Source organism: Schistocerca serialis, chromosome 1, assembly GCF_023864345.2.
Source record: "Schistocerca serialis cubense isolate TAMUIC-IGC-003099 chromosome 1, iqSchSeri2.2, whole genome shotgun sequence".
NCBI classification, from domain to species: domain Eukaryota; kingdom Metazoa; phylum Arthropoda; class Insecta; order Orthoptera; family Acrididae; genus Schistocerca; species Schistocerca serialis.
In genome coordinates, this window is record NC_064638.1 from 328,433,655 (window position 1) to 328,448,554 (window position 14,900).

Below are 14,900 nucleotides of genomic sequence, written 5' to 3' on the forward strand. Positions count from 1 at the left end.
TATTAATGAACTGGTGCTTCCTGTAGGAAGATTCAAGTGGCATCCTGGAGACATATTCGCTGGTGGCTCACAAGTCCGATGCGAGAGCCGACTTGACGCCCACAAGCGCCTTATGTCATAGCATTGAAGCTTTTATAATACCAGCAGCATTAATCAGCGACACACTTTTAAATCGTCGAATACCCTAAATCGATTATAAAATACCTTAAAAATGAATGTGAAAGCCACAAAAAGGACATAAACTCGGAATTACTTAACCAAACTTCAAACAATATTGGCATAACAGCATTTGAAATAGTTCAAACAAGCATCTTAATTTCCGGAGTTTCAGTTTAGAAACGTCAGTGTGGCTACCATGGTACACGTCACGATGTGTACCATAGATTAGGTTTGTAAGCGACGTTGTTGTCTTTGCGAGTAGCTTTCTGCTCACGAGTTTTGATATGTTTCGCGAAGTCTTTGAAATGGATGGCGGTGAATGAGAGTGGCGTGTTTAGCCGGATTAACGTTTGATATTAAATTGATTAATGAATGGTTGTGAGTGTGTGGCTGTATACTAATAATGAACTAGGTCAACATTGTTTAATTTAAAATTCGCAAAAACGCTGAGTTGCAGCGAAAAGTGGTTCGTAGAACTTCTGTGAAGCAGCAGTTGACATAAGCGTCCTACGTGTCTCTATAGTTAGTTGCTAAGTGTGAAGATGGTTGTACCTGCAGCAAGTAGGAGTGGACAGGCTCCAATATCGACTTCGTCGGGATGGAAGAGCCTCATAACATTTACGGTTCTATTTTTAGCGTGGATTTCTGGTTTTGCATCCAGATTGTTTGCTGTGATAAGATTTGAGAGTATCATCCATGAATTTGATCCATGGTGAGTATGGCAAAACTTCTGCAGCTGATTGGAGAAGATTGCTGTTATTTGTTATCTGCGTCAGAATGTTAAAACTCCATCCATTTCGTGTTACCAATCTCGCGTATGCCTTCTTAGGAAAGCCTGGTGTGGTCGATTGAAGTTGGCGATACCTGACGTCGGCTTTAAGCCGTGACGTATGATGAATAGCGTGTGACGTCATACCAGTGAAAACATTAATATTTATTTATTTTTGTGCTTCCTACAGTACTCCGGTATGGTGAACCGAAACTTAGCCATCTTAGAGTCCAGATTGTCATCGTCATCATCATCATCATCATTATTATTATTATTGTTATTATTATTGTTATTAGGTTTACACTGCCTTCGACTTGAGTGCTCATCCTCCCCGATTACCTGACAGTACCTGAATGATCATGTTACGTACTACCATGTGAAAATCCTATGTTATCATCGACCAGAAATGTTTATTTTCATTAACTTAGCGTTGTTCAATAATAAAGTTAATAGCACCATTTTCTCATCTAGTTTTGCAGATAAATAATTTTTGATGATTTTTAATAAATTACGCCCCTTACTTGACTCATAACTCCATTTGCTCACGTTTGGGACTTCCAGCTAAGTAAAAACTTTCTTTAGGCGCCCCATACATTACAGAATGATTGAATTTCGTGCAAGTATATACAAATACAAACTGCGTATCCAATGACACTGATTTTCATATAAATATATGCCATTCACCCATGAAATCATCTGATGAAATATCCAAATTGTAATTGTAAAAAAAGGCTACATAATGTTTGAATTATTAAGACCCTTCCATAAAGCAGTGCACCCTACTGTCAGTTTGTCATGAGATGCCTTATGAGTGTCTTCAAGTTACATGGTTTCCAGATATTTTCGTCATTTAATAATGCATTCACAAAGCTTGTATTTATAATTTGTAGCAAAATCTTGTAACCCAGGATGGTGTTTTTGGGCTACATTATTAATGCCAAGAGGAATTGACATTTCTGAATCTGTGAAATGAACCCATACAGATCAGTAACAGTTGTAAGAGACATGCAAACTTTCACTGGGTCCATGATTTTTCAGTTTCTGCCTCACTCACACTGGGTATCTTCAGATCATTTTTATTCATAACCCAGTCACCAATGCAAATTTGCCTTCATTCTGTGTAGTCATGTTATGCCAAGAATGCCTTGCTCCATTGTGTGGAGGTACATTAGAGCACACAAATATTACGTCTTGATCAGTCCCAGTAGACAAAAACGTAGCATACTAGTATGTGATCTATGTTATTCCAGTTTTAAAAAATTGAAGTGTTTAATATAAATACTACTAGAAAAAGCAGCTAGGGATCATTGACAACACCACATCATGCGTACTCCGAAGACTGATTTGATTCAGTAGACCCTACCTCTTCATTAGTTACCTGATCTAATCTTCAGTATTCTGACATAGCACCACATATCAGAAGCTTCTATTCTTGTCTTGTCTGTACTCTTCACCATCGTTGTTTCAATACCATATAAAGTTAAACTGAAGTGGTTTCAGAAAGCACTTCTAACAGTTAAATTTATATTAACGTATTTTCTCTTTTGAATTAGCTTTGCTTGCCATCATCAGTCTGCATTTTATATCCTCTCTACATCCGCCATTTTTTGTGCTGTCCAAATAGTAATACTCATTGACTGTTTCTAGTATTTCATTTCTTAATTGATTCCCTCAGCACCACCTTATTTAAAGTTGTACTCCCCGATATCCTTTCTTCAGTTATAATGCTGATATAAACCGCTTTCAAGACATACCCATTCCATTCAACTAATCTTCCAAGCCCTTTGCTGTCTCTGACAGAATTTCAGTGTCAACTATAGTTCTTTCTAATTTCTTTTCTATCTCTATCTTCCTGAACTTAAGCTACTTTTGTAGATATTTCTCCTTAGTTTCCTTTACTGTTTGTTCTATGTGTCAATTGCATAATATGGAGATAGGGTACAATTATCACTCCCTTGTGACCTACTGCTTCCTTTTAAAGTGCGTTGAATCTTAGAACTATGCAAGTTGTAGATAATATTTTACTCTTGCTACATTTTATTGATGATAACTTCAGAATGTGAATTATAAGTCCAGTTTTCTGTAATTTTCCTATACATCATCCATCTTTCTCATAGTCCTGTGTGCTTCTAAGATTTAGCATTTATCCTCAGATGAATTGAAGTGTTCAGTGCAGCTTTGTTGACTCAGAACCAAACTGTCACCTTTCAACCTAACCTAGACTTCGGACTAGACTACAGATAAGTCTGTCATCACAACCTATATTTAAAAAAGCTAGGTGCAAAGAAAATAGTGTCAGTGTTCTGTTGTCTTTCCGATGTGCACATATAACGTCCAATGCCACATTATCATTAAGATACAGCACAAAGTCGACATCTGGTGTTGGTAGGTGCAGTTGACCCTTCTCCTCTAATCATTCTTGCTTTGCCATTTTGCATTTTTTGTTAATCTCATTATTTATATCTCTCTATTCACTTTCACTTGATTCATTACCTGTATTTTATATTTTCGTGTTTCATCAATTATGCTGAGTATCTCACACATTACCCAAGGTTTTTCACTGGGTCATTTTCTTTTTACCTTATCATTACTCTGCTGCCTCCCCTATTTTCATCCCTCGAAGCTGTTTGTCTTCTATTGTACTTCATTCTTCATTTATCAGCAATTCCCTATTGCTATCTTTGGCATTTTCAGCAACCTCCCATTTTAAGTTTATATAAATGCTACTACTTAGGTTTCTGCAATTTCTTCAACTTTAACCTGCAGTTCGTAACTGTCATCTATCTTTTCCAGTGTAAAAAAGTAAATATTATGATGATGATATATTTGGGTAAAGAGGAATATTTGATATTAGTAGTTGGCTTTGATCAGTGGCATAGGAAATATATGACTAACATCGTAAATAACAGGGTGGCTGTAACGTGATACCAGTGGCGATTTTTTTCAATTGAGCTAGGCTACAGATCAGTCTGTCTTCATAATCAGGTATTTTTGCTTTCACATCCTGTGGCAGCACCAACCTTCCAGACGAACCTGGACCTTGTGCTATGTTGTAAGTCAGTCTGGCACAGCAGCTGGCTTTTTTGCATTCATATTGTTGGTTGTGCCAAGTGATAATGAGACTTTGAAAATACACACCAGAAGTTGATGTCACTGCAGCCATTAACATTACATCACTGGTGAAGGCCAGCAATCAGTATTGATTATACATCTTGACCCATATCATATTACAAAACAAAACAGTTCATTGAATAGAAATGTTCTCACCAAGAAAAATTGTTGGTAATCTACTACATGAATTTCTGGTTTAGTTGGTGTATTGCTCATTGGCCAGTCAGTGTTGATGTATCGAAACAGCTTAAATTTGCACCATCCCCTTGCCCAATGGCACATTAAAGCTACCGATATGTGCCATTGACAGTGATCCTTGACAGAACGGTGATCTGGCGTGTGATGTCTTAAATGTGCAGACAGAAAAGAGTATTGTGTATATGTATTGTGCTTCTATGTCATTTATTGGAATACGGACTGTTGTAGAAGATGGATCTAGAGCATAGAACAAAGTGTAGTTCATGTTGGACGGGGACAGTTTGTGCATTGACAAAATCAATGAATGTAATGCCATGTGAATAACATGATTTAAATTACTGGTTTATATCTGTCATTTTGACAGTCAAAGGTTGAGGTTCAAAATCAGCCTCCATAAAAAAAAGACATACATTAAGAGAATACTGTGGAAGAAATATGTTGCGTGAATGCTATTTGAAAGATGCTAAGAGCATTTAGTGCATGGTTGTAAAATACTGCCATAATTTAATATTGTGTGAAGACATCAAGTATTTGTCATTACAAATTGTTCATAAATAATATGGAGAAACAGCAAAAGTATTTGACATTTTTGGTAAACAGCCCAGTGAATGTTGTACAAGTTTGTGGTTAAGCCTCTTAATTGTTAATGTTATCCATTGAGTAGGCATAGTTTTATGAAGAAAGTATAAACATAGTAGCCACACTGGTGCTTTAAGAGTAAACTTAATGTGTAATGTAGAACAGTCCATGATTCTGCGAGTTCATAATGACATAGTAATTTTAGTTGTATGAGAGCATCATTTGGAGAAGTTAAAACAACTCTTTAATTTCTGTACAGAATTTCATTTCTTTTTTTTTGTTACAAGTCTCAGTGTATCGGAACTTGTAAAAAATATGCTAGTGTGTGCATATGCAGTCCCATAAGTGAGGCTATGTCTTTCGAGTGTAATGGAAGTAAGACTCTTAAATAATGTTACTGTAGACAGACTGCTATTATTTATGGGACTTTTCCTGATCACGAGACTCCCTAGTTCTGAATCATTAGCCATTGGAAGACTTTTGATTATTATTTTTTGTGTTGGTCAATTCCATTATTACAGATCTAATGCTACTATGTGTAGCGAAATAGTAGCCACTAGACAAGATAATGGCTGTCATGTTGTGCTACTTGGAATGTTTGTTTGAGATTTTGTGGTGAAACAATATCACAACTATTGCAGCAGTTACCTATGATTTCTCAGGGAAATTTTATTGGAGGATGAAGTGAATTGAGAGAAACAAGTAATCTGAAAACAGATGCTGCCTTTGTAAACTGAAATGACATTTGCAAGCATAAGTACCGTTTTTTGAACAATGAATATAATTAATTTTTCACAACATAGTGCAATTGGATAAATAAAAAATCTTCTAACCAAGTAGTGGCAGGAGAGCACACACGTAAAAGGGGGTTATACTTATGCAAGCTTTTGGAGCCAGTGGATCCTTCTTCAGACAGAAGGGTTGAAGGGAAGGAAGAGGGGTGAAGGAAAAGGACTGGAGAGGTTTAGGAAAAGGGGGATATTTTGGAAAAGTCATCCAGAACCACAAGTAAGGGGACACTTTCCAGATGGGATGAGAAGGAAAGACTGATTGTTGGGGACTACACCAGATGAAATTTGAAAACCTTAAAGCTGAAAGGTGGAAGACAGAGTAATATGCAAGACAGATTTACTGCAAAAATGTCATGCGTGAGTTAATAAGAGTGAAGAACTAAGTACATTGTACGTAAGAGAGATGGGAGGAGGACGGCGAAAAATTGGACAGATCAGAAAATGATAAATGTAGAAAACTAAAATGGAGTGAAGAAAGGAGTAGTTACTGTGAAGAAATGCTGATACGGAAGAAATTAACTTAAATTAATGCCTGGTGGGTGGCAAGAACCAAGGACATGTTGTAGTAATAGTTCCCCCCTGCCGAGTTCTGAGAGACTAGTGTCCGGGGGAAGAATCCAGATGGTGCATGCGATGAAAAAGACACCGATATCACAACTGTCGTGTTGTAGAGCATGCTCTGCAATAGGATATTGTGTGTTGTCGCGATACACACTCTCTGCCTGTGCCAATTCATCCTGACTGATAACTTGGTGATACTTATGCTGATGTAAAAAGCCAAACAAGTGTTTACGTAACAGCTGGTGCATGACGTGTCATTTCACAGCTGGCTCTCCCTTTGATGGTGTATGTTTTGTCAGTTATGGGGCTAGTATAGGTGGTGGTAGGAGGGTGCACAGGCAAGTCTTGCAGTGGGAATGGTCACAGGGGTAGGAGCCACAGGGTAGAAAGTTGGATGCAGAAGGAGCGTAGGGTCTGACAAAGATATTGCAGAGACTGGGAGGGCGACGGGAAGCTATTCTAGGTGTGGTGTGCAAAATCTCAGACAGAATGGAGCTCATTTCAGGCCGTGATTTTAGGAAGTCATGGCCTTGTCAAAGTAGCTGATTGGCACATTCAAGATGAGGATAATACTGAGTGGCCAGTGGTGTGCTCTTAAGTTTCGAAGTCATTTTTTGGAGGGATTAGCAGTACCACGATTGGATGTGATGGGCCGGGAAATCTGGCCTTCGATGAGGACAAGATCAACATCAAGGAATTTGGTATGGAATTTGGAATAGGACTATCTGAATTTTGTTTAGGAGAAGGTATTTAAAAATTCCATGAATTTTAAGAGGTCAGCCTCACCATGAGTCCATATGGCAAAGATGTCATCAGTGTTTCTGAACCAAACCAGGGGCTGGAGACTTATTGATCTCAGGAAAGCCCCTCCAAGCGATCCATTAAAAGGTTGGCATAAGAAGGTGCTATCCTGGTTACCATGGCAGTATCTGTGATCTGTTTGTTTGTGTGCCCCTCAATGGCGAAATAGTTGTTGGTAAGTATACTTACCTCACCCAAACCAAGTGCCCCTATATTTTACCTCCTTTCTAAGAGCCACACACACAATCAACATGGCCGTCCTATAGTTGCTGGCTTCAAAGCACCCACCAAACATATACAAAGCTTAGTTGGTCAGCACCTGTGACACACAGTACAAAGACTTCCCTCCTATGTTAAATACACCAAGCATTTCCAAGATCATCCGAAATCCATTCCCCTCCCACTCCCACCACACACCTTGCTTGTCACCATTGATGCTACCTCCCTCTGTACCAACATTCCCAACATACATGGTCTGTCTGCTGCTGAACATTTCCATAGTCAGCAACCACCTGATTCCAAACCTACGGCATCCTTCCTGCTCACCTTAATTAATTTTATACTTACACACAAAAAAGAACTTTGGAGCACATCACTAGTCTCTCAGTATTATCCTGGTCTTGAATGTATTAATCAGCTACTTCGACAAACCCTGTGACTCCTACCCCTGTGATCGTTCCCACTGCAAGACTTGCTCCATGCACCCTCCTACCACTACCTATACCTGCCCTGTAACTGACAAAACATACATAATCAAAGGGAGAGCCAGCTGTGAAATGACACAACATTTACCAGCTGTTACGTAAACACTGTTTGGCTGTTTACATCAGCATAAGTACCACCAAGGTCTCAGGATGAATTGGCATAGGCAGAGAATGTGTACCGACAACACACAATATCGTGTTGCAGAGCATACTCTACAACATGATAGTTGTGACCTCGGTGCCTGTTTCTTCACATGGGCCATCTGCATTCTTCTTCCAGACACCAGTTTCTCAGAACTCCGTAGGTTGGAACTAGCACTACAACCTCACACCCACCTGGCCTTAATTTGTGTTCTTCAGAGTACCTACTTCTTTCTTCACTCCATTTTAGTTTTCTACATCTTTCATTTTCTGACCTGTCTATTTTTCGCCATCCTCCTCCCATCTCTCTTACATACAGTGCACTTAACTTTTCACTCTTATTGACTCAAGCATGACGTTTTTGCTGTTATCTTCCACCTTTAAGTTCCTGGACTTTCACATCTCATCCATAGCTGTTCCCAACAATCAATCTTTCCTTCTCACCATGTCCATGAAGTCTCCCCTGTCTTGCAGTTCTGGGTTACTTTTCTGAAATCTACTCCTTTTCCTAAACCTGTGCAGTCCTTTTCCTTCACCCTTATTCCTTCTCCTTCAATCCTTCTGTCTGAAGAAGGAGCCACTGGCTCCAAAAGTGTGCGTAAGTATAACCTTGTTTTGTGTGTATATTCTCGTGGCGCCATTTGGTGAGTAGATTTTTTTATCTATCCAATTTATACAATTCTATCTATTTTTGAAATTGGTTATGTAAATAAGACAATTGCCCTAAGTGTAACTGTTATTTCTGTGTGCCATTTGTACTTTCATACTGATGCTCTGTGCAAAATATGTAGCACACACTTAGTACTAGCATTTTGTGAGGGAGATGGTGCTTGTTCTACCCTCACTACTTTCCACCTTGCTGGGCTGGGTGTAGCTTGCTTCCTCAGTTCCTCTGCAAACTTCTGTGTAAGAAATGTGGCAGACTAAAACAAATAGTAATGGTCATCTGATTTGTCATTTGGAGATTTGAGGTGACACATTATTAATAGGACTTCAGTATGCTCTGAACACCAGGCATGTTAGTTTACAAGTATTAGTATAAGTTTTTTAAAACTTTTCGAGGCAGCTGAGGTTACGTATCTGACACATCTCTTAATGTTTAGGGTCACTGGTTTTCGGATTTCTCTTACATGCTCTGCTGAATGATGCATTAGTAATACTATATGCTACATGAAATGAATTTTCTGCTGCATACAGCTGTAAGTGTTTCGTATAGCCTTGTGAAATGATGTTTCTAAGGCAACATCAGCATGATTGCGCACCACTGGATTGTCAGTATCCATTATATAGTGAGATTTGCCCCATCAGTATATTAATACAATTCAAGCAGCGGACTGAATAAAGATAGCCTTTCACCGTGCAGAGGAAGTGGTGTATAATAGAGTAGATACAAGAAGTTGAACATCATAATCAGTCTGCAGTACTCTCCATCCTAAATCACTGCAACCCACGTCATTCATTTAATTGTTTATAGTCACATTAACGTAATATGTCTGAAGAAAATGTGCTGCCAGAAAAATAAAAGTGAAGTACATGGAAGACATGGGTGGGTGTCAGTAAAACTTCATACACTTGCACACCTTGAGGAATCACTCAAAATGACATGGATTTGCCATGTATTCATGTGAGACAGTGCCGTCGCACTGGGTAGATTTTGAAAGAGGCCTTATTGTAGGTTTCCATTTGGCTGGCTGGTTGAATCTGGCAGTGTCCAGATTTGTGCGGAAGTCAAATATGACAGTGACTAGTGCTTTGAACATGAGGGCAGGCATGCTCGTCATCGAAGTTCTTGTTGGAAGGGCTGCTTGTACAAGTAATGGACTCCCAGCAACATTATGTGTCATCCTGCACCATTGGCCAGATATTAGCAGCAGCCAGGCTGGGGAATCACTGTTCCATGCATAGGCTGCCATTAACACCACAAAAATATGGGTGCTTTTGGAGTGCTGCCTTGGCAGGGAAGCATGGCCTGTTGTTGAATAGCATCCCATTGTGTTCAAGAATGAATCATGATTATGGACTACTAAAGATGCCCCCTGATGGTGCATGTGGCGCCAAACTGGGGGAAGAGGGTGGGGGTTCCAATTCTTCCAAAGTTTTAAAGAGGCATATCAGTGCTGCTTTTGGCATCATGGTGATGTAACCATCAGATATGCCTTCAAATCACAGTCGATAGTGATTGAGGGAAGTCTCCATCCAAGATAACATGCTGTGTACTCCCAACCAAAAAGTCCTCAATGCAGTCACAAATTTCACTTGATACACCATAAAGCTTTCAGTATTGTCATATGAGAAAAGCATGAGTTGTGTTTCATGTGATGAATGTTTTCAGAACCCATGCTGGTTGGCATTGAGGAGGTCATTCTGTTCAAGATAGCTCATTACGTATGAGCTTAGAATACGTTTCAAGATTCTACAAGAAATCAATGTCAAGGATATTGAGTGGTACTTTTGTGGATCACTTCTACTGCTTTTCTTGTAGACAGATTTGACCTGTGCTTTTTTCCAAGAACTGCTCTCAGTTTTTTATTTGAGGGATCTACAATAGATTATAGTTAGAAGAGGAGCTAACTAAGCCACAAATTCAGTTTAGAATCTGATACGGATTCCGTTGGACCCTGGAGCTTTTTTTAGTTTTAATGATTTTAACTGTTTCTCATCACCACTGACACAAATACTTATTTTATTCATGTTTGTAGTGGTGCAATGATTAAAATAGGCAGCTCTCCTTTGTTTTCATCTGTAAAGGAACATTTGAAAATGGAATTAAGTATTTCAGATATTATTTTTCTACCATCAGTTTCAGTTCCTGTCTCATTCGCTAGGGACTGGACACTTAACTTTGGAGCCACTAACAGCTCTTACATATGACCGGAATTGCTTTGGGTTCTGTGAAATATCATTTGACAATATTCTACTATGGTAGTCATGAAGACATCGCATATTGCTCTCTTGACAGCCAAACGTGTTTCATTTAGCATCTTTCTGTCTATAACCTTACACTTTTGTGGTACACTTATGCAGTAATCTCTGCTTCTGTAGAAATTTCTTTACAGTGACTGTATACCATGAAAGTTCCTTCCCATTATGAACTGTTCAACTGGGTACATGACTATACAGTGCTTTTAAACTTGAGCCATGGTTCATCTACAAGCTCCTGCCCTGTGCTGAAACTTTCAGATTCCTTGTTGAGATACCACTCTACTGATTTTTTTATCTGGTTTACTTAACATATATATCTGTGTGCTTGTTTTAGTTGTTCTTTGTACTGCAGAAATCAATGTTGCCATAACCGCATCATGATCACTGATACCAATCTCGGCATGGACATCCTCAAAGAGATCAGGTCTACTTGTTGCCATTAGATCCAGCGTATTTCCATCATGAGTGGGGTTCCAAACTATCGTTCTAGTTGGTTTTCAGAGAAGGAATTTAGTATGTATTTGCAGGATGTCTTATCACACCCACCACCAACAATACTGTAATTTTCCCAATTAACTGTTGGCTGATTTAAGTCTCCACCAGTGATTACCGTATGATTGGAAACCTTATTTACAATGAACTGAGGTTTTCTCTAAAGATTTCAGTTACTTCAGGAGGTGAGTCTGGTGGGCAATAGAAGGATCCACTTATTATTTTATGCCCACCCCTGACAATGAGTCATGCCCAAACAATCTCACATGCCACTTCAATTTCTGTCTCAGTGGATTTGGGTTTCTTGTCTATTGCGACAAATACATCACCACCTAAAGGGTGTATTGGTGTTACAAGAGAACTAGATTGGCATAAAAATAATACATCTATTTTATTAACTATTGTGCACTGGTTTTAAATTTTTGAAGCCAGGAGGTTATAAGTTTTAAAGACTGAAATGAGGGCCTGTAATTATTTTGAACAGAAAGTATAACTTGTCACGCAGTGGGTAGGAGCTTACCACTTATTTTGAAGAATGTGATGAAAATGTTTGTAATATTGATCTTTCTATTTGTGTGCAACATAGTATTTTTGACTAGTATCCTTGAGAATCCCCATCTTTATTTACATGATCCTGATGTGTAGTTTACAGTATTACTCCAATAACACAAGAATTTTTTAAAACTTTCCAACAAACTCTCTTATGCTTATGTTTGTTTATATTTTCATTAAGTGTACATTGTTTATTGCTGAAGTTTATCATTTTTTTCCCCTCGTGTTCATATGTTAATGTTTTGTACTCTTTTTTTATTTTGCAGGTTCAATTATAGAGCAACAGCTTACATGGTGAAAAATGGGTTTTACCAGTTCCTGAATTGGTTTGATGAGAGAGCATGGTATCCTCTTGGCAGAATTGTTGGAGGGACTGTTTATCCAGGACTGATGATTACCTCTGGCAGTATACATTATGTTCTACATTCTCTGAATATACCTGTTCACATTCGGGACATATGTGTTTTCTTAGCTCCTGTTTTTAGGTATGTTTGATACTGTAACAGCTTGACACTTTTATAATGCCAGTAACCATATATACATATTTGTAATTATTCTAGTTGTCTTGTTGCCATCATGAAAATTTAGATAGCACTTTATTTTATATTAACATGTCAGAAATAATCTTTTTGTGTACTCATCATTTTCAAATGCCCAATTGTGTGTCACTTGTTTTAGTTACAAAATATACTACAATACCAAACCTGTTTTTAATACATCGTGCGTTTTATGGACCAATTTTCCCATGATGTACAGTTAAACCCCAGCAATGGTTAACCTTTACTTTGTGAAATTTTAAGTCTGTTATAAAAAGCAGTTTTTTTTATTGAATATTTCTTTGGTCTGGAGCTCTTTATATTGATATTGTTAAAGTGTGAGCCACGTAAAGATTGTGTTGGCAACATACATTATGATAACTGATGCCAAACATCAGTGTTGCTATTCTTTGATCATCTACCTGCAAGCATGGAACAAATCAGTTTTGAGACCAGGAGCCATCACAATGTGTGTATGTAACCCACGCCAAACCACAAAGTGAAGTGTGCAGCAGTGAGACAATGGACTCAATCTCAGGAGCACTGGGATTCAGTTTTCTGACTGCCTATCCAGATTTAGGTTTTTACCATGATTTCCATAAATTACCTAGGCCTCTAAGGCATTTGTTGCTACCGTCCCTTTGAAAAGAACACCCATGATTTCTTACACTGTTCTTCAGCAATATGAGCCTGAAAAACTTGCATTGTAAAGATAGTTTTATATCTTACATCAAAAGTGTATTGATGAATGATTTCTTAACAGTGACTCGGCTTTTTCCATTGTGCTGCTCTGAATTAACTTTGGACTACTGTTCTAAGAACAGAAATTTTTCTTGATTAGACAATTCACTTTTTTAAAATAAAATAGCTAATATTATGTCAAGACATATTTAAAAACATATGTCGTGTGTGTGTGTGTGTGTGTGTGTGTGTGTGTGTGCGTGCGTGAGTGTATACCTGTCCTTTTTTTCCCCCTAAGGTAAGTCTTTCCGCTCCTGGGATTGGAATGACTCCTTACCCTCTCCCCTAAAACCCACATCCTTTCGTCTTTCCCTCCTCTTTCCTGATGAAGCAACCTTGGGTTTCGAAAGCTTGAAATTTGTGTGTGTGTTTGTGTGTTTTTTATTGTGTGTATCTACCAGCGCTTTCTCGTTTGGTAAGTCACAGCATCTTTGTTTTATATATATATATCCATATTTAAAAACAGATTTTTATTTTTATATGTATTTATATATGTTCACGAAACCATTATTGCAGTGGCCTGACAGCAATTGCTACATATCTGTTAACAAAAGAATTGTGGTCACCAGGAGCTGGCCTCTTTGCAGCATGCTTCATCGCAATTGTTCCTGGCTATATTAGCCGATCAGTAGCTGGAAGTTACGACAATGAAGGGATAGCTATATTTGCTTTACAACTAACATACTATTTATGGGTAAGATTTCAGTTCATATTGTCTAGAATTATTGTTAAATTGTGTATTGCCATATGTATTGCAGTTGAAAGTTATTGTTACAAAACAAATTTAGGTTTCATTGCACAATAGAAATACGTTTATTTCTCCATTATAGCTTTGAATTTTAATTTATTTCAGGAGGCAACATTATTAGTTGTGCTAATAGCGACACACACACAAAGTATTAGACACTGTCCTATATTTTGAAACTGTTAATGCTTTGATCCAACAATCCATGTGTGTGCTGCTAGTTCATAGAGCCCACGGGGCACAATACTGTAGTTAGGCCATCAGCCACGTTGCCATTGTCAGGTGCACTGATGAATTGAGTTCCTGCAGGGTGTGGCTTACTTATATCCCCTTCCCTATGCCTGTTGTTCCTTACACGGTCCATACCTGAAGGCTGCGTGTCGGGAGCCATGGAGACGATGGTGTCGGCATCCGCGGTACCATAGATTTAGTCATTCTGTCTGCCATGGCTGCTAGAACACACGCAGGAGGGGATATAAGTCAACTGCGTGCCCCCCGGAGCTCAGTTTGTCAGTGCACCTTATAGTGGTGACATGTCTGATTGCCAAAATATTGTACCCATTGAACATTATGAACTGTCACTGTACACGTGGAATGTTCAATTATAAAATGCACCAGGAGAAACAGAAGGATGTTAATGCCTTTTTTTCCTATTCCATTTCATAATTTTATAGCTTTCACAAGTGATTTGTGTCATTCTTATAGGCCGTGATGCTTCCTGCATGCTATCTCCTGATTTTTGAAATAAATATGACTTAATCTCTCTAGATTGTACTGTTTCAATACTTTATTTTACATTTTACTCAAGTGTACATAAGTGTTTCAGTTTTTGCTATAATGTTTCCCATAATTCCTTGTGCACGCCCCCCCCCCCCCCCCCCACACACACCACATCAACAGTTATGTAAGTGATTATAGAGTGACAATTATCTGTAACAGGAAGAATGGTCACAAGAGTGCTACCAGGTATAGTGGCTATATAACAGCAAACAGTGCCAAATGTTGAGTGGTCACAGTGAAGAACACGAAGATGCTGCATTCTCATATGAGCTTGTGTTATGAACACCTTTGATAGAAGTAGAAAGGGGCCTCATTGTG

The 14,900-nt window shown here is 38.5% G+C and overlaps 1 protein-coding gene across 1 annotated transcript in view; it reads left to right on the top strand.

Moving 5' to 3' along the window:
- The first annotated feature begins 424 nt into the window (after positions 1-424).
- LOC126469891 (dolichyl-diphosphooligosaccharide--protein glycosyltransferase subunit STT3B) overlaps positions 425-14,900 on the top strand; it is a 93,033-nt gene continuing 78,557 nt past the window's right edge. The window contains exons 1-3 of the mRNA XM_050097233.1: positions 425-871; positions 12,047-12,265; positions 13,574-13,751. Coding sequence (XP_049953190.1) covers positions 702-871; positions 12,047-12,265; positions 13,574-13,751 — 567 coding nt within the window. The 5' untranslated portion in view covers positions 425-701. The remainder of the gene's footprint in view (positions 872-12,046; positions 12,266-13,573; positions 13,752-14,900) is intronic.